This window comes from Danio rerio, chromosome 16 (assembly GCF_052040795.2).
Source record: "Danio rerio strain M-AB ecotype USA chromosome 16, GRCz13ab, whole genome shotgun sequence".
NCBI classification, from domain to species: domain Eukaryota; kingdom Metazoa; phylum Chordata; class Actinopteri; order Cypriniformes; family Danionidae; genus Danio; species Danio rerio.
The window spans coordinates 39,015,483-39,041,265 of NC_141036.1; the positions used below are offsets into that span (position 1 = coordinate 39,015,483).

At 36.9% G+C, this 25,783-nt stretch overlaps 1 protein-coding gene and 1 long non-coding RNA gene across 7 annotated transcripts in view; one reads left to right on the plus strand and one right to left on the minus strand.

The window, feature by feature from the left end:
• The first annotated feature begins 804 nt into the window (after nucleotides 1-804).
• On the plus strand, nucleotides 805-25,153 carry LOC146725322 (uncharacterized). Of its 5 annotated transcripts, XR_015510206.1 has the most exons (5): nucleotides 805-991; nucleotides 20,230-20,370; nucleotides 23,529-24,418; nucleotides 24,471-24,528; nucleotides 24,588-25,153. XR_015510206.1 is itself a non-coding variant. In NM_001447148.1 (3 exon segments), coding segments are annotated over 2 exon segments (222 nt in total). In that variant the 5' UTR covers nucleotides 805-991; nucleotides 20,230-20,231; the 3' UTR covers nucleotides 23,612-24,157.
• The window catches only part of LOC147833395 (uncharacterized), a 387,839-nt gene continuing 367,217 nt past the window's right edge, over nucleotides 5,162-25,783 (minus strand). For both annotated transcript variants that reach the window (XR_015511687.1, XR_015511685.1), the window contains one exon: nucleotides 5,162-5,421. This is a non-coding gene — a long non-coding RNA (uncharacterized LOC147833395). The remainder of the gene's footprint in view (nucleotides 5,422-25,783) is intronic.

Below are 25,783 nucleotides of genomic sequence, written 5' to 3' on the forward strand. Positions count from 1 at the left end.
CCTTTACTTAAAACCTTTATTTTGAAACATGTGTAATTCATAGTGTGATTAGTAAACTGCACTCCTGTTAAAACAATTAAGTTAATTTTAAACAATTTAATTCTATAATAATTACATTTAATTATTACAGATGATAGTATTTACTGATTATAAATAGCCTATGGTGATCTTTTGAAGTAGGCCAGATTTCACAAGCAGAAGTAATTAACCTACATTCTTGTTTACTTATTGTAATAAACCGTGGAGTGTAAATGGTATTGAATTTATGAACGTGTAACACGATGTATTTAGATAAGAATGACAGATGATCATAAACATACAGGTGACACAATGTCTGTGAGTATAGCAACAATTGTGAAATAGATCTAACATTAGAATATCTTTTACAATAACCTTGAAATTACCGTAATTAATTGTAAAAACTAATTATGTGTGTATTTTTCTTTTCTTTTTTTACTTTTCTTTAATATTTGAAATAATTGCATGTAATCTTACACTGACATTTATGTAAATCTGACTGTGTTATCTTCAAGACATTGACTGTACTAAGGGAATAGTGTCAACATTTTTAAGCTGAAATATATTGTATTGCAGTAAACATTTTTATAACACAGGGGGCTTTCTTTCTGACTTGTTGATTCGAGGACAAACATGCATATTTAAGAATAAAAAAAAAGACAAAATTATTGCTTGGCCCGTCGTTTTGACGCGATGCTTGTGTAAAATTACGAGTTTGACTCCCTGAACCTTCTCGCTGTTGCGCACGGTCTCCCCTACTAATAAACGAATGGTATCGCCCTCTTTGCTCCTGTCAGTTATTCCACAGAAAGAAATCACGATCGCAAACGGGAGTCGAGATGTTGTCAAACCTTCGGACTGTGGCAGGTGCTTTCAAAACACGCCGTCTGCCGTGAAAAAGCAGCATTGGTATATCAGTACACGAGAATAATCCGCATCAGTCAGGAACTGTGGATCTCTGGCTCTAGCGCTGGTGAGTTCTCGCCTTCTCTCTATATGCTATTTGAGCTCAGCATGAGCATAATCTTGTGACAGTGCATTGAATCCATTCATTATCACTCTTACCAAAGGTAAAACACTGACACGTTATTTAAGACTTTGCATAAATGTTCATTTCACTGTAGATAAATACTATAATAATGACATAACGAGAGAATGGACACCCTCGACTAAAATGACATAGGGTAATGTAATCCTGAACAAATGAAAGTGCACCGATTAGATTGTTCTCAGTAAAACTGGGCAATTGCGCTATTTGATGATGACAGATCACAGATGTGAGACATGAGGAGACGAGTGTGTCCAATAAACGATTTTACATGAACACCCATGGGCTTTTATACTGCTGTCAGATCAATTTCAGCTGTAACATTGTAACATGATGGCTACTTTAATATATTTATTGTAAAATGAAAGCACTGTTGCATTATTATATTTAAATATGTTATATTTAAATCCATACAGTATATATATATATATATATATATATATATATATATATATATATATATATATATATATATATATATATATGTTCATACAGTTGAAGTCAGAATTATTTGCCCCCTATTAGTTTTTCTATTTTAAATGTTTCCCAAAGGATGTTAGAGCAAGGAAATTTTCACAGTATGTCTGATGATATTTTTGTCTTCTGGAGTAAGTCTTATTTGTTTTATTTTGGCTAGAGTAAAAGCAGTTTTTATTTTTTTAAAACCACTTAAACGTCAAAATGATTAGTCCCTTTAAGAAAATTTTTTCGATAGTCTACAGAACAAACCATTGTTATACAATAACTTACCTAATTACCCTAATCTGCCTAACCTAATTAACCTAGTTAAGCCTTTAAATATCACTTTAAGCTGTACAGAAGTGTCTAGTAGAATACTATTTACTGTCATCATGGCAAAGATAAAATAAATCAGTAATTAGAAATTAGTTATTAAAACTATTATGTTCAGACATGTGTTCTTATTTTACTTCATAATTTTTTTATTTTATTTCCATTAAACAGAATTTGGGAAAAATAAACAAGGGGGCTAATAGTTCAGAGGAGCTAATAATTCTTACTTCAACTGCATATAGTATATATTTGTATCTTTAATAACAGTGATATCACAAACCTGCATTTAAAAGAAAAAGAAAAATGAAAATTAATGCGATAGCTGAAAAAGTAAACTGATTCATAATTGTCCACTGATAATCTTTTATCCGTATGTTTTATATCTAGCAGAAGAGTTGGCTGATTATCTCTAAAGCTCATGAATTTGTTCCAGATCATTAGACATGACGTTATAGAGCCTATTACGTCTGTGTAAAACCAGTATCCTAAAGAAGTACCTTCATTTATAAACACTGCTGGAGAAGTCATTAATTACATGGGCAGTGAGGCAGCAAGCAGGCAGTAGCTTTGGCTTTCAGACTCAAGCATTGTCACTATATTTTTACGGTAAAACGTGATTAATAGGATTAACATGACATCATCTGCTTCACTTCAGCTCTGAGTCAGGTTTTCACTCTGTTGAGGTTGAAACCATTCCCTTAAAACGAAGGGCTGCATATTAAAATGTCAACAACATTTTCATCTAAACACTTAATCATAGAGAAATGAAGCAAAAGATTAATCTAGAATAATTGAAAACAAAGATCACTCATAATAGCAGTTTTTCAGATCACTCCAATGTTATATGAATATTTCTTAGTAAAATGTCCAAATGTGTGTCGTCTAGTTTGAGAGACAGTATGAGGTCAAGCCCAAAGTGTGGCTGCTGCAGTTGTTCATTCTGAATCCTCCAAGAACTAAAGTGACCCCTGCAGTCCACCTCTATTTGTTTACACAGCCTGTCATTTAAAGTCTGTCACTTCTTCTGCATCTTATGCAACACTCTCTCATTGGACATGAGCTGAATAACCACACTGCTGCCTTCGCAAGAGCTGCTTATCACTCAAATTACTTGTTTTGAATAGAGTTTATAGTTATTGAACTGATCTGAATCAACACTGAGCTGAGTAACAACTATTTTGTAGAGCCTTTCCACAACAAAATTTTAATTTGTCTCATAATTTGGTGCAGTTTTTATTTGTTTATTTTTATGTAACGTTACTTTGAAGAAATTTCCTGTGCAAGTTTTTGCACACCTCTTTTAAGAGTAAATTTAATGTGTGGAATTGAGTCAAATTTGCTTAACTAAGTGAAGTAGCTAAATTATGTAAGAATAACAGTTTGTTAATATTTTTTTTTTACAATTTGCAATACTCTGTTTCAAGTACATTTTACTCTTTATATTTGTACATTTTATTTAATCTAGCAGTGATAAACGTTATGCTTAAAACATTACTAATAATTAGAAGTAAAAGTAATTATGCAAAAGTTACTAATAATCTATATGATAACATACATTTGCAACAGAGATAATTACAAATCCAACCAACCAAGACAAATCAATACTTGGAACATAACATACAGTGATTTTTACTGTGTTTTGTAGTCTGGATGTGTCATTATGGAGAGAAAATTGACTCTAGATGTCGTAAAACAGCAAGTTATTGCACCTAATAATGAAAGCAACTGGACAACTATCCCAGAGAGAGCATGATGCGAGCACCAGTATCAAAAAGCTGAGTTGGCTTTACTTAATTTTAGTACCTGGATTTTTTCCTTAAATAATCACTGTAAACATAACGACTACTGGTGTAACGGATCACATACTCTCCGTTCGGATCACATTATGATTTTTAGTCCTGCATCGGACCTTTTACAGATCAGCCAAAAAGTTTATTACACAAATAGTATTAGTATGAATAATCAATAAACACGACGTTTTGGCACCTATTTCAGATCAGCCAAAAAGGGGAGGAGACAAATGTAATTTTCTTTCTATTTATTACAAAAACAGTACTGCAAGAACAACTTTCAACAAACACAACTTAGAAGCTATAATTTTATCAAAAATAAAATGAAGAAATAATCAGCTGAATAAAAATAAATAGTAAAATATTCGGTACTGTGAAAAATTCACTGTTACTAATTGCTGATAATGCTAAATGTATACATTTAACATTACAATTTGAACAATCCGTATTTATTTTAGTCTCATTTTTAATAAATGATTCAGTTATTCACTCATAAAACTTTGTTTAATTGTTAGATGTGTCATTTCTGAAGAATTATTCAGTGGCATATTTTTGATGGTTTCCCAGAGATGGGTTGCGGCTGGAAGGGCATCCGCTGCATAAAAACTTGCTGGATAAGTTGGTGGTTCATTCCGCTGTGGCGACCCCAGATTAATAAAGGGACTATGCAGACAAGAAAATGAATGAATGAATGAATGAATGAATATTTTTGATGGCTGGTTACCGAAGCCTATTGTTTAAATGAAATTGCTGCCTACAACTTTTTTTTTTGAGTGTAAAAGTAAATGCATATGATGGTGATTTTAATCTTTTTTTTAATCTAAACTATAAACTGTTATCCCAGTACTTCTGTCTTATTTGACTGTTTGTAACTTGTAAAAATGTTTGCGTCTTTCAAACACAGATTTGAATGCAGTGATTTGAAGGATTAATAAACATATGCAAACCACCATCATTTATGTATAATTTATATTGCATTGTTGTTGAGATTCAGATTTTTTTAATGATTCATCTTGCAGCATACACTGAATCCATTAATGCAGGCTAAACAAGTAGTGACTGAAAACACCTTTAATAACCTAAGAAACCCACCACATCCTGAATAACCCACCACAACTTCTTCTGTCATCATTATATTTTACTGGAAAGCCAAAATGCTTTCATACATGTGATGTTAATGATGCGAGAGGTGATCTTTCTGTGATTGTTACAAATTTATGATTAATCTACAAGTAAAAAAATATATATTAATCAGAGGTTAACGTATGTTTCAAATTGCGGGTTGTGATTTGTACGAATCACGGATCAACCACGATCCGTTACACCCCTAATAACAAATAATTCCATTCAAAATATTCATTTTTTAGGTTTAAGCACCAATTTCTATAAGCTTGAATTGAGCACTTCTATATAAATGTGTGAGAATCACTTGTATGAACTAAACTAATTCAGACAAGCATGTTTTTTTTTTGTAGTGTTTACTAAATCATAGAATCTCTTTTAAGGATGTTACCTTCAAGTTGCATTCCAACAATCCGTGCTGTTAAATGAATGAAAGTAACTTGACTCTTGTATGATGGACACTGAGAGTGATGAACATCTGGCTTGATATTTAGCTTTCCCCTGTGGATATACAGTAGAACAATCACAGAATGAGATCTGTCAAGAGAATCAGTAATCTGGCTGCGCCGCGTCTCCTCTAACAGAATTAGGTTTTCAGTGTGAAGGTCGTCGCTTTGGCCTTCCAGCTGTTGCATGGCTGATCATGTGAGTCTAATAGAAAAACAAACACATCAATCAAAAGAGTGCATATGGCAATCTGTGTCACGTTTAACATACTGCAGGTTAGCTTTTGTTTCCCAAACACAGATTAGCCTACTTGGCTACTAGTTTATGTTTGGGGGTTGTTTACAGTTTGATTCATCTTTGAGCAACAGCAAACAAAAGTTGTCAGATACAATTTAAATAAGTTAAATAGGGTAAAACTAATATATACAGCTTACAGTATATAATTGTCTTCCTAAAAAACAAATTTAATATGGTTTTATTTTAAAGGGCACATATTTTACCCCTTTTTCAAGATTTAAGATAAGTCTTTTGTGTCTCCACAAAAGTTTCAGCTCAAAACACCCATCAGATTATTTATTATAGCTTTCAGAATGTTAAAGTTTTCTGCTCTAAACACAATGTGTTTACGTGATTGTCAGAGTGTGCGTCAATTGCTGTAATTCATTACAAACATGCACTGTTTTAAAAACGTTTAAACTTGTAAAACTCATGCTTGATCACATTTGATGATGGTTAATTATCACAGCGAGCTTAAAAGATCTTTTGATCCCATTGCTTTGCACATGTCCTGTCTTGTTGATATGATTATACGCACTACTACGGAGACCTGTTAATTCATGGCTGTCAATCAATTTGGTGGGCCGGGAAACCACACTCCTACATCACGTTGTGGTGGGCCTCAAAATGGGAGGGATTTGGATCCTATTTTAACATCAGGAAATTTTTTAAATAGAGACTTACAGTCTTTATATCACCCCAATATGTCTGTGGACACCCTATACCTACACAAAGTTCTGTGCAAACAGCTTACAAAATATGATTTAATCATAGGTGCCCTTTAAAGATCAAAACAGACATCACTGGTATTCTCGATAACTTGTTTGAACATTAACATAATTATAATTAATGAGTCGAAGAAATTAATATGGTTTTTAGAAATGACACAAAAGTGGCAGTAAAGAGGTCATTTAAAAAGGTAATTTATAGTTACAAAAGATAATATTCATTCTATATTTCCTTTCATTAAATAATCTTGAGAATATGTCCAGCTGTTCCACATCCGAAATATATTACAGTTAAAGCATATTACAACAAGAGAGTGTAATAAAAGCAAAAAATATGAGTGTTTTACTGTAATATTTGATCAAAGGGTAACACTTTGTGTTGATGGTCTATTTGAGTATTAGTAGAGTGTCTGCTTAATGTTTACACTGCTCCTTCAACAGACATTAAACTGACTATAAGAAACTTTGTAAGTACATGTCAACTTACAGTATAATCTAATGAGAATTAGTTGGCATGTAGATGCAATGTAACTTAAATTCAACAAATGGACCATCAAAATAAAGTGATCGCTTCTTTAAAAAACAGTATAAAATAACTTTCCAGCTCTAAACCTTAATTGAAAAGTAGATCATAGTTTCTGTTGCACCCATTTTTGCTCCAAACTGCAAATCATATTTTTATAAAGATACTAAAATACTGTACTATGCATATTTATTATGTAATTTTAAATACGCAAATCCATGTGTACAGTATATGTATACACATGCATGTTTATTTATATTTTTAATAACATAGTTTTATATAAATATTAAAACATATTTAAAACCTTTTTAGGGATATACATGTTAGTGTGCATGTATGCAATATAGTATAGAGGGTACACATAATATATTATGTAAATACAAATTGTTTTATCATAAGAAAGAAACTTAAAAAGGCTTAGAACTGCCTGAGGTTGAGCTTTTTGGGTAAACCCCATAATATTATGATTATAGATATTATTATAGATATGATTGTGATCTATACTGTACATAGTAAATATAGAGGGAACACATTATATATTATGTAAATACAAATTGTTTTTAGCGATTATTCAACATTAATAATAAAACGGTACTATTCTTATATACATGTTCATCTCTATAATGGTTAAAAGTCACAAGATGTCATTTATTTTAGCTACTATGTCTAATGGGTTGTCTGTCGCAATATTCTTCTATCATGTGTTTGAGCTGATTTTTCAATGAAGACAAAGTTAATATTTAAACTTTAATCTTGAAAACTTTTTTTTTTTCTAAATTACTTAACAACTTAATAAAAAATAGTATTGAGAATTAGTCTCTGTGTTAATAATGGGACTGAAAGGGACTGAAACAGGGATATTTAAAGTGAATAGTTCTCCCAAAACTGAAAGTTATGTCATAATTTAATCATCCTCCACTCGTTCCTCTACTCGTTACCTGTTTGACTTTCCCCCTTCTGTTGAACACAAATGAAAATATTTGGAATAAAGCTAGAAACCTGTAACCATTAAATTAGTATTTGTTTTTCCTGCTGCGGAAGTCAATGGTTACATGATTTCAGCATTATTCAAAATATCTTCTTTTGTGTTCAACAGAAAAAAGAAACTCAAACAGGTTTAGAACTGCCTGAGGATGAGCTTTTTGGGTAAACCCCATAATATTACGAGCAGATATGATAGTGATCCCAATCCAAATCAGAAGCTTAAATGACGTCTTACCGAAGATAGGATTGACCTGAAGAGTGAAAGCTGATGCAGGTAATCACATTCTTGTTGATCACTTTCTCATTATTCTCTGCATAATTTAATGAAGCAATATTCCTTTGTGGCCCTAATGTTATGGTTTTAAATTAGCAACGAAGGCTTGGGAACATCTGTTAAACTGTGAACCTGAGATTTGAATCCACAGCAAATTTGAAGTAGTTTATCATGCAAAAGATACTGTCTTAATGTGATGCATGCCAGTTAGAACTTTTGTCCGGCTTGACACTGCACCGACTCCATGTGCATTTCGCATTTACTAACTTTCATATCACAAACTTCCAAACAAACAATTAACATTGTATGCCATTTCTATCTTGTACACATGATTGTTAAAATACTACAAAATTTTTACAGCAAGAGGTCAAATCATCTTTTTTTGTTAAATAATTTGTGTATTAGGGCTTGATTGTTTGCATAGGTTTATTTTTGATCATTTTCATACAGACCCTTTACTGTATACAGCTCCATATACAATTTAAATAATGTATTTTTAGTGAATAACCAAATATCAACTCAAATAAGTCTTTTACAGACTTGTAATATAAAAGTCATCATTGATCATGCCACCCCCATAACGTTTTCTTAACAAATTGAGATAAATAATTATTCCATAAAATAGTTCTCGGCTAATATTGTTGATTGCATGCTGGGTGCAGCCATTGTTCAAGTCGAACGCACCTTCTATGTTTGCACCCTGACACAGTTTTTTAGTTTAAATTAGATCTGAACAAAATATATTTTACCATCTTATTTGAATAACATCACATTAAATAAATAAATGATTTAAAAACGAAGCTATTTAAAATATTTTTTGTAGAGAGATGTTATATCGTAAGAAAATTGTTATCGCAAATTTTTTTTTCATGCAGACCTATATTTTATGTTGTAAAAATGTTGTATAAATGCAATATACTCATGCTTTATTCCCTATGCCATGCTTATATGATACTACAAGCCAAGTATTTTGATATTGCTCATGACTTAACATTAGACCAAACTCTCTGAGCTCATAACTTTGCGCCAGACTTTGCATCAGTCATACAAACTTAAGTTTGGGCTCATTTAACCCAGACTACCAATCTGCCAATCACTGATTACCTTTCAACTTACTATTTATGCTAGAACCATGCTAATGTTAGCAACTGCCTAGCAACTACTCAGAACACCTTAGCAACCACCTACTGTAACAACACCTTAGCAACCACCTACCGTAGCAATGCCTTAGCAATGGCCTAGCAACAGCTCAGAACACCCTAGCATCCACCTAGCAACACCTTAGCAGCTACCTAACAACGCCTTAGCCACCACTCAGAACACCCTAGCAACTGCCTAGCAACACCTTAGCAACAACCTTGAACACCTTATCAACCACTCAGAACACCTTAGCAACTGCCTAACAACATCTTAGAAACCACCTAGAACGCTCAAGCAACTGCCTTAGCAACCACTTAGAACAACCAAACAGGTAAATTTTTTCAGTTATTTTAACTACTGCATGTGGTTACGTGACCTCGCTTGGTTAAGGCTGATTTATACTTCTATGATGAGTGCTGGCTTCTTGCAGTCACATACCTCCAGGCCTTTAAAAAAATGTAACAACACGTTACACGTTGTTATTTATTTTCTTTTTTTAAATTGAGTGTTTTAGGCAATATGTATTTTAATTTCAGTTGTTCAGCATTGATGTTCACTTTTTATTCAAAAATCTTTCACTTGTAATATGTGAGCATTTTACTGTCCATAACTTGTCAGTGAACTATGAGAGCAAAAAAATAAACAAAGTAATCTGTCATTAATCGTAATCGAGTTAAAATGTTAATTGAGATTTTGATTTTAGGCCAAATTGCCCAACCCTACACAGCAAATGATAAACTTTCAATCCATTATGTTTGAACTACTACATAAACATATTATTTTTCCGTTTTCTTCTTCTTAGACTATTTTAAGAACGCATCTCCTTCTAGATCATTCATACTGCAACCACCAAACTAGCCCCAAACCTCCAAACTATACTGAATTAAGTCGGTATATCTTGCTGCCAAACTCTCTGACCTTATAACTTTGCACCAGACTTTCATACATACTTAAGGTTGGGTTCATTTAACCCAGACTAGCGATCTGTCAATCACGGATGACCTTTTAACTTACTAACCATACCCTAGCAACCACTTACAGCACCTTAGCAACTGTCTCATAGACTTCCATTATAAAATCTGCCATTGACTTTACATTGGACATACTAACAACATACCAATCCATATTAGAAACATACTTATCATACTAGAAACATAGTAACAATCATTCTAGAAACATGCTAATTTATGCTAGAAACATGCTAGCAATATGTTTCAAAAAATATCGCCCAGTCCTCCACGCAAATAATAAATTTAAATCCATTATGTCTGAACTCTACTTTAAGACAACAAATATCATGTGTTCTGAACTGTGGCTTCTGGTCAACTCTAATCCTAATAAATTCAACATTGCATGTCCTGTGATGTGCATATCAATGCTAAAATGATACATTGTGCGGTCCTATCATCTACTGTATAATGATAACTATATTTGGATCGACTCAGCCAACAATAACATCGAACCTGCTGCTGCTTTGGGTTTCCCCAAAGGAAAATACAATGGAAATTCCCAACGGAAAATGCAAATGCTTTTGTGTGCACAAGACCCTTCAAAGACAAGAGGAGACAGGAAAAATCCATTGCACTAAATAAAGAGTTGTCATCTTCTGACGTGCATTTTATAAGTCTGTATCTGTGAGGTTTGAAATCAGAAGACTGGAACAGTGACATCTAGTTTAGTTAGAGATTAAGCAAGTATGGATTGGGGAGAAGTTTAAATAAGAGAGCTTTAAATAAATGATAATAAATAAGGGTTGGACGGGAGGTGGATCCACTCTGGTGCCGTCTCTCATCCGTAATCCTCCAGCTTCATACAATATGGATTATAAAACTACAAGAGCCACAGCTAGTCAGGCTCCCTGCCAGGAGACAGATAAACAGAATGAGAGAGGAAGAACGAGAGAGATGGATGCTGTTTTTAGTTAGCCAATACCTGTTAATGGTATTTAATAGCTGGAGAAGAGATCTTAAAGATCAGTCGCTGCCTGAGAGAGTCTCGAATAACCTTTTCATATTTTAGAGGATTAGTCGGCAGTAAAACAAAGCCCATATGCCACCGTGATTTAAGGATCTTGTGTGCCATTGACAAGGTCTAGTTGTGTGGTTGTTAAAGGGATACTTCACCCAAAAATGACCAATTGCAGTTAACATACTCAGCTTCAAGCTTTTTTTCATCAGTGGAAGATTAAAGACATGTGGATAAAACTGTGTGGTCTATTGTATAGAGCTAAAATTGGTCCCAAAAGTAATACATTTACAAAACAAAAATCTCAATTTACATCTTTAAAAGCCACTTTGGAATTTCAAAACACGATTCACAAACACTTAAAGTATTTTTGAGGCTTGTTCAAACAACTATTATTTCAAGAGTTCACACTTAGCTGATGATTGATTATAAAGCTTGTTTGGCATGCTGTTTCAGGAAAGAGCCTTGTGCTCATAAGATCATCGAGCCCGGGGCTCCCTCCCGTTTGCATGGCGAGAGGGGAGTTCAAGCTGAGGTTGATCTCCAGAATTCCACTGCTAGTAGCTAATGAACAGATAGTAAATGCTCTTAAGAGATAGATAACTACTTACTAGGAGCATGTCTATGGTGCTGATTTGGATTAGTCAATTAACTTAAGTTGCATGGTTTTGGATGGCGGGAAGAAACCGGGGAACCCGGGGAAACACGGGGAGAACGTGTACACTCCACACAGAAAAGTTGGCTGGCTTGGTAAGAATAGAACCAATAACGTTCTTGCTGTGAGGCAACAGGACTAACCACTAGGCCACCATGCCACCCATCTAGGAAAGGATGAGGAGTAGGGGTGGAATGGGGGATTCTTCAAAACGAAGATGGCTGTTATATGGAACTTAGGGTATTTATAGTAGTTTAGGAATCGTCTGATTGGTGATTGATAAATTGAATAATGCAGGACCGGCTGCAAGCAATCATAAGCATGTGATCCTCTCGAAATGATTTATTCATTCATTTTCTTGTCGGCTTAGTCCCTTTATTAATCCAGGGTCGCCACAGCGGAATGAACCGCCAACTTATCCAGCAAGTTTTTACGCAGCGGATGCCCTTCCAGCCGCAACCCATCTCTGGGAAACATCCACATACACATTCACACACACACTATGGACAATTTAACCTACCCAATTCACCTGTACCGCATGTCTTTGGACTGTGGGGAAAACCGGAGCACACAAAGAAAAGCCATGCAAAGGCAGGGAGAACATGCAAACTCCACACGGAAACGCCAATGGTAACATGAAACAATATCGAATATGTTCTGTGCCAGGTCCGGTAAAACGTGAACGCACCTTTCCCTTAAAACGCTAGTAGAGTGTGTGATCGACTGATCATGACTGAAGATGAGTATACATTATTGAGCAAACGTTCTGGAGAATAATGCAATAATCTACCCTGCAACTGGGGATTCGGGGCTCTTTAATCAATTTGTGTTGGGACAACATGAAGGTATTGTGTTGAACCCTGTAAATGCATCTTACCTAAAAAAATTGTAACTATTTGCAAACATATTTATGATGATGTTACATGTTTATGAATACTCTAATCTGCATTTGCAAACTGTCTCGTGTGTGGACTCCTAAATATCTTTCTTTTCTTTTTTTGTGCTGTTTGGCCAATCACAGTTAGCTTTAAATTTCCGAATCAAAATGCTCCTTACTGAAGACTCGAAGACTCAAGAAGCTCAGTGTTCTGGGATTATATAAAAATATATTTTAATGGGTCATCTTGTTTTTTTAGCTTAGAAATTTAATTACAGTTTCTACAAAAGTATGATTTATTTTGTTTGCATAAAGTACAACAATCTGGTTAGGCTGCTGATTTATAATATGCTAACTGTTATGTAACATATTGCTTTATAAGACTTAAGTGCATCTAGTTTCAGTTAACAATCTAATATTGTACTGAATTAAAATAGTCTCCTACATGTTAGATTTTACTCCAATCTCGAAATATAATTCTAGAGTATTCATGTAATGTAAATCTTTGATATGGTTTACCCTCCAGCAGGTGAAAAGGTATTTAGGAAATTTGGAAAAAAATCCTTATAAACTGTATAATTTGTGACATTTTTTAAAAGGATGAGTAGATTAATTCAGTCCTTTAAAGCTCTCATCTACACAACATACATCCGAAACAAAATAGTAGACACAGCAACCCCCACATTCTCACATTCATACTCTACGACCAGTTTAGTTTATTCAATTGACCAATAGTGCATGTCTTTGGAAACCGCACCCGAAGGAAACCCACGAGGGAAACCCACGAGAGAAAACATACAAACTGACCCAGCTGGGACTCGAACCAGCAACTTTGTTGTTGTGAGGCGACAGTGATAACCACTGAGCCACTGTGTCGGTCTTGTAAAAAATACTTTTATTTACTACGTTATTTACAATATATAAACAATAATGGATTCTCAGAAGGGTCAGGGTTTATTAAAAAAACTGTGTTGAATTGTACCTTCACAAGGCAATAAACACTTGAATCATGCCATCAAAACAAATAAAGTGGTACATGCTTTATGTGCGCTATCATTAAGATATGTTATCTTTGATGATATATTTGAATGAAAATCGTTTGCCTCAAAGACCTACTTTAATTTTCCAGTTCCTGTTAACCATGGCCTTTGGTGTCAATGATTTATTCATGCATATAAAACATTGATTTATGAGTAGCTGTTTTAAGTTGCTTTGACCATTTGTGCAAATGAGTTAAATAAAAAAAATTAATAAAAAAAAAAAAAAAAAATATATATATATATATATATATATATATATATATATATATATATATATATATATATATATATATATATGTATATGTATATATATATGTGTTACAATAACCAGCGATCATTCACTGGAGATCGCTGGTTTCCTCTTCATCATAAACTTCACTTCCGCATTCCCCAGGACTACATTTCCATACATGCACTTCTTCCAATCCCGCACGCCTGGTCACTCATCTTCCTGATTACAACACCAGCTGAAATCTGTTACAGAGACTGATTACACACAGTATTTAAGCAGCACACACACTCATTCAGATTGCCGAGTCTTGTTTACTGTATAGTGACATTACAACGCGTTATCCCGGTCTTGTCCTCCTGTGTTTTGTTCTTAGCCCTGTTTATCCTAGTTATCCGTTTTAGCCGCCTGCCTTTCGACCCATTGCCTGTTTATTGACTTCGACTCTGGATTTGCCCACACATACCTGTTCATACCTGTTTTGACCATTGCTTGCCTGACAAAGAATAAACCTGCATATTGGATCCTACCTTCTGTTGTGAGTGTCACTCCCCGGCGTTACAGAAGACTCGGCCACACAATGGATTCAGCGGGTATCAAGATCATGTGTCTGCGTCAGGAAGCCCGGTCTATAGAGGAATACGTGGAGGACTTCATCCAGGTAGCCCATTTAACATCTTTGGATGACTTATGCCTAATGATTTTCTTTCGTGGAGGACTTTCTGAGCCCCTATATTCCACAATGCCTTTGCATGACCCCCACGGGACTCTAGAAGGTTATATTGATCTTGCACTTCAAATGAGTGGGTCCCCCTTCACTGTAGGAGAGGTGGAGGACACCCCTAAATATTTTTGGGGGGGGGGCATAGGACAGCAAGACCCGATGGCAACGGGGCTTGCTGCTCATTCCACCACCACACACCCAGCACAGAAAATGGCCGCATCTAATCCTCCAGCTTACAAGATGGCTGCTCCAGCTCACAAGATGGCCGCCTCTAGTCCTCCAGCTTGCAAGATGGCCACCTCCAGTCTTCCAGCTTGCAAGATGGCTGCTCCAGCTCACAAGATGGCCGACTCCAGTCCTCCAGCTCACAAGATGGCCGACTCCAGTCCTCCAGCTCACAAGATGGCCGACTCCAGTCCTCCAGCTCACAAGATGGCCGACTCCAGTCCTCCAGCTCACAAAACCACCTCCGCAGCTCCACGCTCCAGGCCCTCCGCAGCTCCACGCTCCAGGCCCTCCGCAGCTCCACGCTCCAGGCCCTCCGCAGCTCCACGCTCCAGGCCCTCCGCAGCTCCAGTCCTCCAGCTTACAAGATGGCTGCTCCTCCAGCTCACAAAATGGCCGCATCCAGCCCTCCAGCTCAGAATGTGGTAAGAGTTAATCTAGCACAAGCTCAGAAGATGGTTTCCTGTTCCTTGTCTGTTCTTGCCATAGTTCCTGTTCTAGTTCCTGAAATACCATCACCTGAGCCACCAGAATGGCCACTACCACCTGAGTTACAAGAGCTGTTGCCACCACCAGAGCTGTTACTGCCAGAGCTGCCACCGCCACCTCCAGTGCTGCCAGACCCTCCAGTGCTGCCAGACCCTCCAGTGCTGCCAAACCCTCCAGTGCTATCAGACCCTCCAGAGCTGCCACTGCCACCTCCAGAGCTGCCACTGCCACCTCCAGTGCTGCCAGACCCTCCAGAGCTGCCAGACCCTCCAGAGCTGCCAGACCCTCCAGAGCTGCCAGACCCTCCAGAGCTGCCAGACCCTCCAGAGCTGCCAGACCCTCCAGAGCTGCCAGACCCTCCAGTGCTGCCAGACCCTCCAGAGCTGCCAGACCCTCCAGAGCTACCAAAGCTGCCAGATCCTCCAGAACTGCCAGTGCCGCTGCCGCCAGAGCTGTCAGAGCCACCGCCACCTGAACCTCCAGAATGGCCGCCGCCTCCTGAGCTCGCTGAATGGCCGCCGCCTCCTGAGCTCGCTGAATGGCCGCCGCCTCCTGAGCTCGCTGAATGGCCGCCGCCTCCTGAGCTCGCTGAATGGCCGCCGCCTGAGCTCACTGAATGGCCGCCGCCGCCTGAGCTTCCTGAATGGCCGCCGCCTGAGCTTCCTGAATGGCCGCCGCCGCCTGAGCTTCCTGAATGGCCGCCGCCGCCTGAGCTTCCTGAATGGCCGCCGCCTCCTGAGCTTCCTGAATGGCCGCCGCCTCCTGAGCTTCCTGAACGGCCGCCGCCGCCTGAACTCCCTGAACGGCCGCCGCCGCCTGAACTCCCTGAACGGCCGCCGCCGCCTGAACTCCCTGAACGGCCGCCGCCGCCTGAACTCCCTGAACGGCCGCCGCCGCCTGAACTCCCTGAACGGCCGCCGCCTCCTAAGCTTCCTCAATGGTCGCAGCCTCATGATCCAGGGCCACTGCAGTTCCACGCTCCAGGCCCTCCGCAGTTCCACGCTCCAGGCCCTCCGCAGTTCCACGCTCCAGGCCCTCCGCAGTTCCACGCTCCAGGCCCTCCGCAGTTCCACGCTCCAGGCCCTCCGCAGTTCCACGCTCCAGGCCCTCCGCAGTTCCACGCTCCAGGCCCTCCGCAGCTCCACGCTCCAGGCCCTCCGCAGCTCCACGCTCCAGGCCCTCCGCAGCTCCACGCTCCAGGCCCTCCGCAGCTCCACGCTCCAGGCCCTCCGCAGCTCCACGCTCCAGGCCCTCCGCAGCTCCACGCTCCAGGCCCTCCGCAGCTCCACGCTCCAGGCCCTCCGCAGCTCCACGCTCCAGGCCCTCCGCAGCTCCACGCTCCAGGCCCTCCGCAGCTCCACGCTCCAGGCCCTCCGCAGCTCCACGCTCCAGGCCCTCCGCAGCTCCATGCTCCAGTCCTGCCCCCGCTGCATGGTCCTGGCCCTCCATCCCTCCCCCTGTTCCGCCTCCGCTCCACCTCCCGCCTGAACTGTATTTGGAGCGTCTGGAAGCCGCTCTTTAGAGGGGGGGCTATGTTACAATAACCAGCGATCATTCACTGGAGATCGCTGGTTTCCTCTTCATCATAAACTTCACTTCCGCATTCCCCAGGACTACATTTCCATACATGCACTTCTTCCAATCCCGCACGCCTGGTCACTCATCTTCCTGATTACAACACCAGCTGAAATCTGTTACAGAGACTGATTACACACAGTATTTAAGCAGCACACACACTCATTCAGATTGCCGAGTCTTGTTTACTGTATAGTGACATTACAACGCGTTATCCCGGTCTTGTCCTCCTGTGTTTTGTTCTTAGCCCTGTTTATCCTAGTTATCCGTTTTAGCCGCCTGCCTTTCGACCCATTGCCTGTTTATTGACTTCGACTCTGGATTTGCCCGCACATACCTGTTCATACCTGTTTTGACCATTGCTTGCCTGACAAAGAATAAACCTGCATATTGGATCCTACCTTCTGTTGTGAGTGTCACTCCCCGGCGTTACAATATGTATATGTATATATATATTGAATTTAGTTTTTCATTTTTAGATTATTATTATTATTATTAGGTATACTATATTGTTTTCTCGTTTTCCTTTTTATGTTCTATATTATTATAAGTGTTTTATTGTATGATTGTAATATTAATATTATATAAATATTATTATTACTATTTTGTTATTTATTTAATTTTATAATGTTTTCTATTCAAATATGTTTTTTAATAAATTTTAATATTATTTATAGTAATATTTTAGTGCTTTTAAGTTTAAATTAACAACAATAAGATGTAACTTTTAGCTACTAGCAGAAGTAAAATAAGTTATATTTTATTATTATAATTTAGACAGATATTTCTGTGTGGAGTTTGCAGGTGCTCTGGTTTCCCCCACAGTCCAAAGACATGCAGTACTGGTGAATTGGGTAAGCTAAATTGTCAATAGTGTATGAGTGTGAATGAGTGTGTATGGATGTTTCCTAGAGATGGGTTGCAGATGGAAGGGTATCCGCTGCGTAAAACATATGCTGGATAGGTTGTCGGCTCATTCCACTGTGACGACCCCAGATTAGTAAAAGTACTAAGCTGCAAAGAAAATGAATGAATCAATTTTTGACAGATTTTATAACATCTATTTTAGTAGGCGGACTACGCCGTATGCTTAAATCAACAGATTGTTGCTGGTGTGAATGGTCTGAACATGCTCTGTCTAGTCCCATCTGAATAATGCTATATTTATGAGCAGGCATATGTTTGGGCAAGCACATGCTAAGACTGTGTGTGAGCACATCCATGCAAATGGCCAGCCAATTGTTCGCATTCACATGCATGTGAGCGCATACACACACAGAGTCTGGGCTCACGCGGATAAATAGCTTGTGTGCAAAGTGCATCTCAGGCTTGGTATATGATGCAGTGAATTTTCTTGTAAAAATTATTCATTCATCTATTAATTTTCTTTTTGGCTTATTCTCTTTATTGATTAAGGATCGCCACAGCGGAATAAACGACTAACTTATCCAGCATATGTTTTACGCAGCGGATGCCCTTCCAGCTGCAACCCATCTATGGGAAACACCCATACACTTTCATTCACACACATACACATACTTGACAATTTAGCTTACCCAATTCACCTATAGCGCATGTCTTTGGACTGTGGGGGAAACTGGAACACCTGGAGGAAACCCACATGAACATGCAAAGTCCATACAGAAAGGCCAACTGACCCGGCCGAAGCTCGAACTAGCGACCTTCTTGCTGCGAGGTAACCCCTTTGTGAAAATTACTGAAGCTTTATTCACAAAATGTGTTACTTAATTTAACAACATTTTTGTGTATTATTGTACATAAAAGCTCTGAATTAACGAATGTTTGGTACCAATTACATTTTAAAAGGATTATACAGCACAATAGGTAACACTTTATAATAAGATCTCATTAGTAAACAGTAGTAGGCAGTAACTAATATCAAAAGTGATCAATAGCAACATTTGTTAGAGTTATTAAAAAATTATTTAATCTATTAAAAAAAGCTATGAAGTTATTATACATTAGGACATGACCATTAAAAGTGACACAGTGGACGTTCGCCTCACAGCAAGATGGTCGCTGATTCGAGCCTCAGCTGGGTCAGTTGGCTATTTTGTGTGAAGGTTGCATGTTCTCCCATCCACGACTCTGGATTTCCTGGATTTACATATGTTTGCCCCTGAGTTGACCGTTGCTTGCCTGACCATTCTCCTAAATAACCATGCATTTGGATCCGCACTCATTTGTCAGTATCCCTTCACATAACAATTAGATTAATACATGCTATTTTTCATCAGTTTCATTTAATTAACTAATGTTAACAAATGGAGCTACAGTTAAAGTCAGAATTATTAGCCCCCCTGTTGTTATTTTTTTCCCCCAATTTGTTTAACGGAGAGAATATTTTTTCAACACATTTCTAAACATAATAGTTTTAATAACTCATTTCTAATAACTGATTTATTTTATCTTTGCCATGATGACTGACGATTGAAAAAATATAGCTTAAAGGGGCTAATAATTTTGACCTTAAAATGTTTTTACAAATTAAAAACTGATTTTATTCTAGCTGAAATAAAACAAATAAGACTTCCTCCAAAAGAAAAAATATTATCAGACATACTGCGAAAATTTCCTTGCTCTGTTAAACATTATTTGGGAAATATAAAAAATAAGAAAAACATCAAAGGTTCAACTTCAACTGCATATTGATAGGTGTTAAGACCAAAGTTATATAAAGAATCAGAACATTTTCAGTTCATACCTCGACCATGTTATATAGGCCAGATTAACATGAACATAGCCATAGCCTTAATCAATAGCCCAGTGTTGTGATAAACAATGCTTAAACAACCATTTGAATAAAGAGCTCTAATAAATGTTGAAACAAAAGTTATTTGCAGAATTGGTCATGATTAAAATATCATGCATGTTCAATAACATCACAATATGTTGCATTTTTCAAACTCAGCACATGTCCACTCAGCACTGTTTGCAGAAGAGATTACCTGTTGCTATGCAGTATAGGTGATTCGTCTTGTTGCTAATAGCAACCTCTTCCTGACTGAGCGAGCATGGATAAATTCAGAAAGGCTCTTGGTTGAGTCGAGTGGTCTGTTTGGTTTGTGCTTGTGAAAGACGCGCCTCGAGCCACGGCCGAACCATCAGGATGGGTCAAGCATGAAAATGTTCGCTTATATAATTTTGTTGTCCCTCCTGTGGGCAAGAAAGCATTTCTGGGGTGTGACCTCCACCTAGTGGTCAGAAATGGCATGTGTTTTGGAGAACGATCTGTTTTGTTTTCTTGTAATGACTGTAAAATGATGTGAGCTCTGTGTTGTTTGTAGAGATGACAGAAGTGGAGCCGGTGTTGGATTTCGCCTCATCGGGACGCTCTGGTCGTCGTAATGCACTGCCGGATATCCTGGGCTCTCCTGTTGGAGTCCCACCTGACCTGCCGCTAAAACTGGCAGAACTGTCCCTCACAGGTGTCTTTCATCATTTCTGCATAGAATTACAAAATGATAACGCATATACAGGAGTCTAAAAATACACTGTAAATGTAATAACAAAAAGTGTTGACGACAAATATTTATGTTGCTTTACTCATTTTAATAAGTTGAGAAGACAAAAAAGGTAATTTGATTCACCTAAAAAGAAATATTATAGTCAGCAAGAATTGTTTACAGTGTAATAGTAATGGCTGAATTATAAACTAATATTTAATGTAATAAATAATAATAATAATAATAATAATAATAATAATAATAATAATAATAATAATAATGAAAATCATATATAATATAATAACTTGTGTGTGTGTGTGTGTGTGTGTGTGTGTGTGTGTGTGTGTGTGTGTTTATATGTATAGTTGAAGTCTGAATTATTAGCTCTCCTGTTTATTTTTCCCTCTAATTTCTATTTAACGGACAGAAGATTTTTTTCAACACATTTTTAAACAATAGTTTTAATTACTCATTTCTAATAACGGATTTATTTTATCTTTGCCATGATGACAGTAAATAATATTTTGCTAGATATTTTTCAAAACATCTACACAGCTTAAAGTGACATTTAAAAGCTTAACTAGGTTAATTAGGTTAACTAGGCAGGGTATGTATAACGATGGTTTGTTCTGTAGACTAATGAAAACAAATATCGTTTAAAGGGGCTAATAATTTTTAACTTAAAATGGTGTTTAAAAATAAAAACTGCTTATATTCTAGCCGAAATAAAACAAATAAAACTTTCTCCAGAAGAAAAAATATTTTCAGACATACTGTGAAAATTTCTTTGCTAAACATCAATTGGGAAATATTTAAAAAAGAAAAAAATCAAAAGGGGGCTAATAATTCTGACTTCAACTGTATATACACACATACAACCAGTACACACATACAGTACACACATACACACACACACACACACACACACACACACACACACACACACACACACACACACACACACAAACTTTTTTTGTAAAAATCCTAAACGGTCAAGTACATTTGGGAAAGTCAACCAAGTAACTATTGTAAAAATAATAAATAAATTGAAAAATAATATGACTAGATTTACAAAGTATTTAACTAAAAGGTTAAAACAGTTTATATATATAGGTCATTATTCAAACTGCATATACATATATTGTTGATTAACCCTTATGTACTGTTGGGGATGTTGTCATCCACTCTGGGATAATTTTGAGTATTAATTTGGCCATAACTTTTTCTGTGTTTCAGCTAGCAGAATGATTTATTGGTGGTAAATCTTATTTTGACACATACTATTTTGAGAAAATGCTTTGATTAACAAGCTCAACAATACACTCTGGGCAAATTTACTGCCCTTTTGTTATGTTCGGGATGAAAACCTTCACTAAATCAAACCACTGTAAAAATGCCTCAGATAAGTATGTATTCATTTTGCATAAATCTGTTAATCAACCTCAGGTATGATCAAAACTCAGAAAATTACAGGATGTTGCTGATTTGGTGAAAAAAAAACATTTCTCTCTAATTTACTGTTGGTGGCTGTTTTTGCCTCATTGACTTCCATTATGAGCACTTTTTTATTGCAAATCTATAACACCATATAATCATGCATTTTTGATTATATGGTGTATAACAGCAAATTCAAGTGTGTGTATGTGTGTCTGTAAGTGTGTCAGAGTAACCTTTACGCACTAATCTTGATGTGTCTGAGAAAATCTAAATATGCATCTCAGCTCTCAAAATTACATGGAGTAAACAAAAACAAGGACTGTGTATTTCTGCACCGTCAAATGTGGTTATAATGGAAGTCAATGGGGTAAAAACAGCCACCAACAAAAGATTAGGGAGAAAAGGTGAAAATCTAACTACGCATCAAAGCCAATTCTGTAACCAATCATTCACATAACTAAGACTGTGATAAAAGGTGAAAAAAATCCAGTCCACAATTACTTTTTATATTGAAAATATGTCATTTTGTGTTTTCTTTTCACCAAATGAGTGACATCATTTGTAAACTTGGCAATTAAAGTGTTGAAATACTGTAATGTTTAAAATCGATTTAGTACTTTTGATCAGGACTGAGGTTGATTAACAGATTTATGCAAAAGAAATTGAATAAAATATTTACCTGATGTTGTTTTTACAGCAGTTTCATTCAGTGGATGTTTTCATCTCTAACATAATAAAAGGGTGGTCAATTTGAACATTGCACAATTAAGGGGTAAAAAAAAGCAAATATCTGCAATATCTGCAAAACACAAAATATTTGATTATTTATTATTCCAATATTGAATATTTAAATATTGAATATTTATTAAAGTATTAAAGCATTGTTTTAAGAATTATTTTGTAAATCAATGCAATATGATATCACTAAAACTTGCAAATATGCAATGCTCATTTTTTGTCAAAACCATAAAACTATCACAGATTAAAATGTTATCATTTTCAAAAGTCACAGAAATGTTTCAAATAAGAATGAGATTTTTATTTAATGTTTAAGCTAGTATGTTAGCTATTAGCTATTTAATTTAAAAAAACGAATCCACCTTTGAATCAATTCTTTTTAAAGGTCACATAAAATTAGAATAAAGCATTGTTAGTATTTAGCATATCTAAAACCTAGTGCGCTCCAAAACAGTGAAAAAAAAATCATGTTTAGAAGGTATAAAACCGATATGAACATGTAAAGCTTGTAATTTGCCACAGCCACCTAAATGGATCAATGGTTTTATTCACTTCACCTCATACTTCAGTTCTCATCAAATTGGGACCAATCAAATGCTCTCTGGTATCTGACATGCCCCGCCCTTTTCAAGACGATTCACATTTGAGGTGCTTGATCTCAAGCACTCTCACTGGCAGAGCTGTGATAAAACAAAATGCTATTGGCTGTTTTATAAAAAGGGGAGGGGCTACACAGTCCCACCCTCTCTTTGTGTTTCGGTTGAGATTACATCAATCATCGATTAAAAGTGCACATTTTAAAGCACTTTGTGGAACATTTAATGAATTTGTCACTGACTTACCAATGACTTATTTCTGAATCATTCTTTATAACTGGAAAAACCTGACTGAAATTGAGAACATCTGGTATTGCGTGTATTGTTCATTTTAGTTCATTTAGTCATTTTTTTTTCTGCATGTTCCAGATGGTCCAGGTGATGCTCAGTCCCCGTCTGCAGAGGAGGCCCCGACTCCCACAGAGAGCCCAGAGGTGAAGGAGGGCTCCTAGGTGTCCAAACTAATGCCTGTACCACAAAGATTGGGCTCAATCGGCCCTGCCTTTCCCCTGGAGCTCATCCTCTACCGACTGTTCCTGATGCCTGTCAGACTGCATTAAAGGACGCAACCGAGGGCAGCTAAATGTGAGATGAAGGACAAGGTCTTCAAAGGGTTCGTGCAATGAAAAAATAATAGAATGTCCAAAAAAACTGAAGGCAGAATATTGCAAGAGGATGAGCAAGAGCAATCCTCCTTCTTTTTAAAACACAAGCCAAAACGCAGGGGGGAACCTGCTCGAGAACGCTTTAATCAATTTTACGCATTCGTTTGACAAAATGCTGTTCTTTTTATGAGCTTTCTATCCAATAATGACTATTGTGAGTTCCGTAGACATCCAGTTGTGATTTGATATTGTATGATATTGTGTGATCTTAGTAATGTGTCTCTGAAAAAAAAAATGCCTCAGTCTTTGGAAAGGGTTTATCGTGAAGCGATATGAGCAGATCTGTGTGAATATTCAATGAAGCGTCATGTAGCATAATAAAGGATATAAGAAGAATTACTTCGCGCAAAAACATAATCATAACTGTAAAACTGGAAATGCAATATGCATAGACATTAATCAGAAAGGGAAAAATAATTAGTAAATTGAGAAGAAATCTGTCTGGGGTGCGTTTCCAAAGCAACGACATAACTCGCGGCTGATCTATCATTGTATGATGCATCATTTGGGAAACGAACAATGTAGTGACGAGTGTTTCCCAAAACCGTAGTTTCCCTGTCGCAAATCCATCATTTGTACCATGTTAGTTATAGCGTAAAACATCCATAATTATGCTCTAAACAGGGTGGAGTAACATCTTCTTTAGAAAAAAAAAACCCATCATGTTTGGGCAAATAATTTTGTTTTACACGCACATTAAATGTGTGTGCGTGTAAAACAAAATTATTTGCCCAAACATGATGTTTTTTTTTTCCAATATTAGTTTTGGTAAAAACATGCACTGGTTTTTCATATTAATTAAAATATATGTAAACAGAACATATAGGGCCAATTTTTCCTTTACAAATATTAATGAGAATATTCCATATTCTATTCTAAAGCATAAAACCACTTAGCCACTTAGCTATGTATTTTTATCTCATAAATAAATAATTTAAATCATTAATGATTGCAACTTCCAATAGGCTATTTATTAAGAAATGAAGAAAAATCAAACTTAATATTAATATTATATATGGAAAAATCTAACTTAAATGATAATATTATATATAGAAAAGTCTACTTTAACATTTACACATTCAAACCACTGCAGAAATGTTCTAACCAACAGGTCCATGTCATATACAGTACAGATACATTTCTTAATAAATAACCTACTATAAATTAAAAGCATTACCATATACTATATGTTTTTGTTTTCACAATTTTTGGAGACATAACGTAAATTCTGCTTCTAAATAATAGGTCACCTGTAGCTTTCGTCATGAGCCACGGCTGTGTTTAAAATGGCATAAATGTTTTCAAAGTGCACAATTGTTAATATGAAGACTGCTAAAACTGAATTGTAAAAAATACTTTGAAAGCAAATTACACCTAAGAGAGATGACTGTGGGGGAACTGGAGCACCTGGAGGAAACCCACGCGAACACTGGGAGAACATGCAAACTCCACACAGAAATGCCAACTGACCCAGCTGGGACTTGAATCAGTGACCTATTTGCTGTGAGGCGATCGTGCTACCCACTGCGCTACCATGATGCATAAATACGTATGCATCTTATAAGTTAATTAATTTATGTTAAAATTCAAAACCCCAATTCAAAATCCATAAATAAATACATACAAATTGTTACACATACATTTACCTGGATGCGTATTTTCAAACCTTTCATTAAACATAGCATAAAACACTTACAGATAACATACAAGTAGCATCCAATTACTATCTAAAACCAAAATCTCCTCCAAGAGCATATAAACAAACATTCGCAAACTGTGTCGCAAACTTGTACTCTAGAGCTGGAGTTAGATGCATAACTAGGAATAGAACACAGACAGAAGCTATGCTTCTAACTACAGCTCTAGAGGTGTAGTTGCAAACGTACAAGTTTGCGATGCAATTTGAGAATGTTCGTTTTGGGAAACACCAAATCAACTATGTTTGTAACGACGCAACTT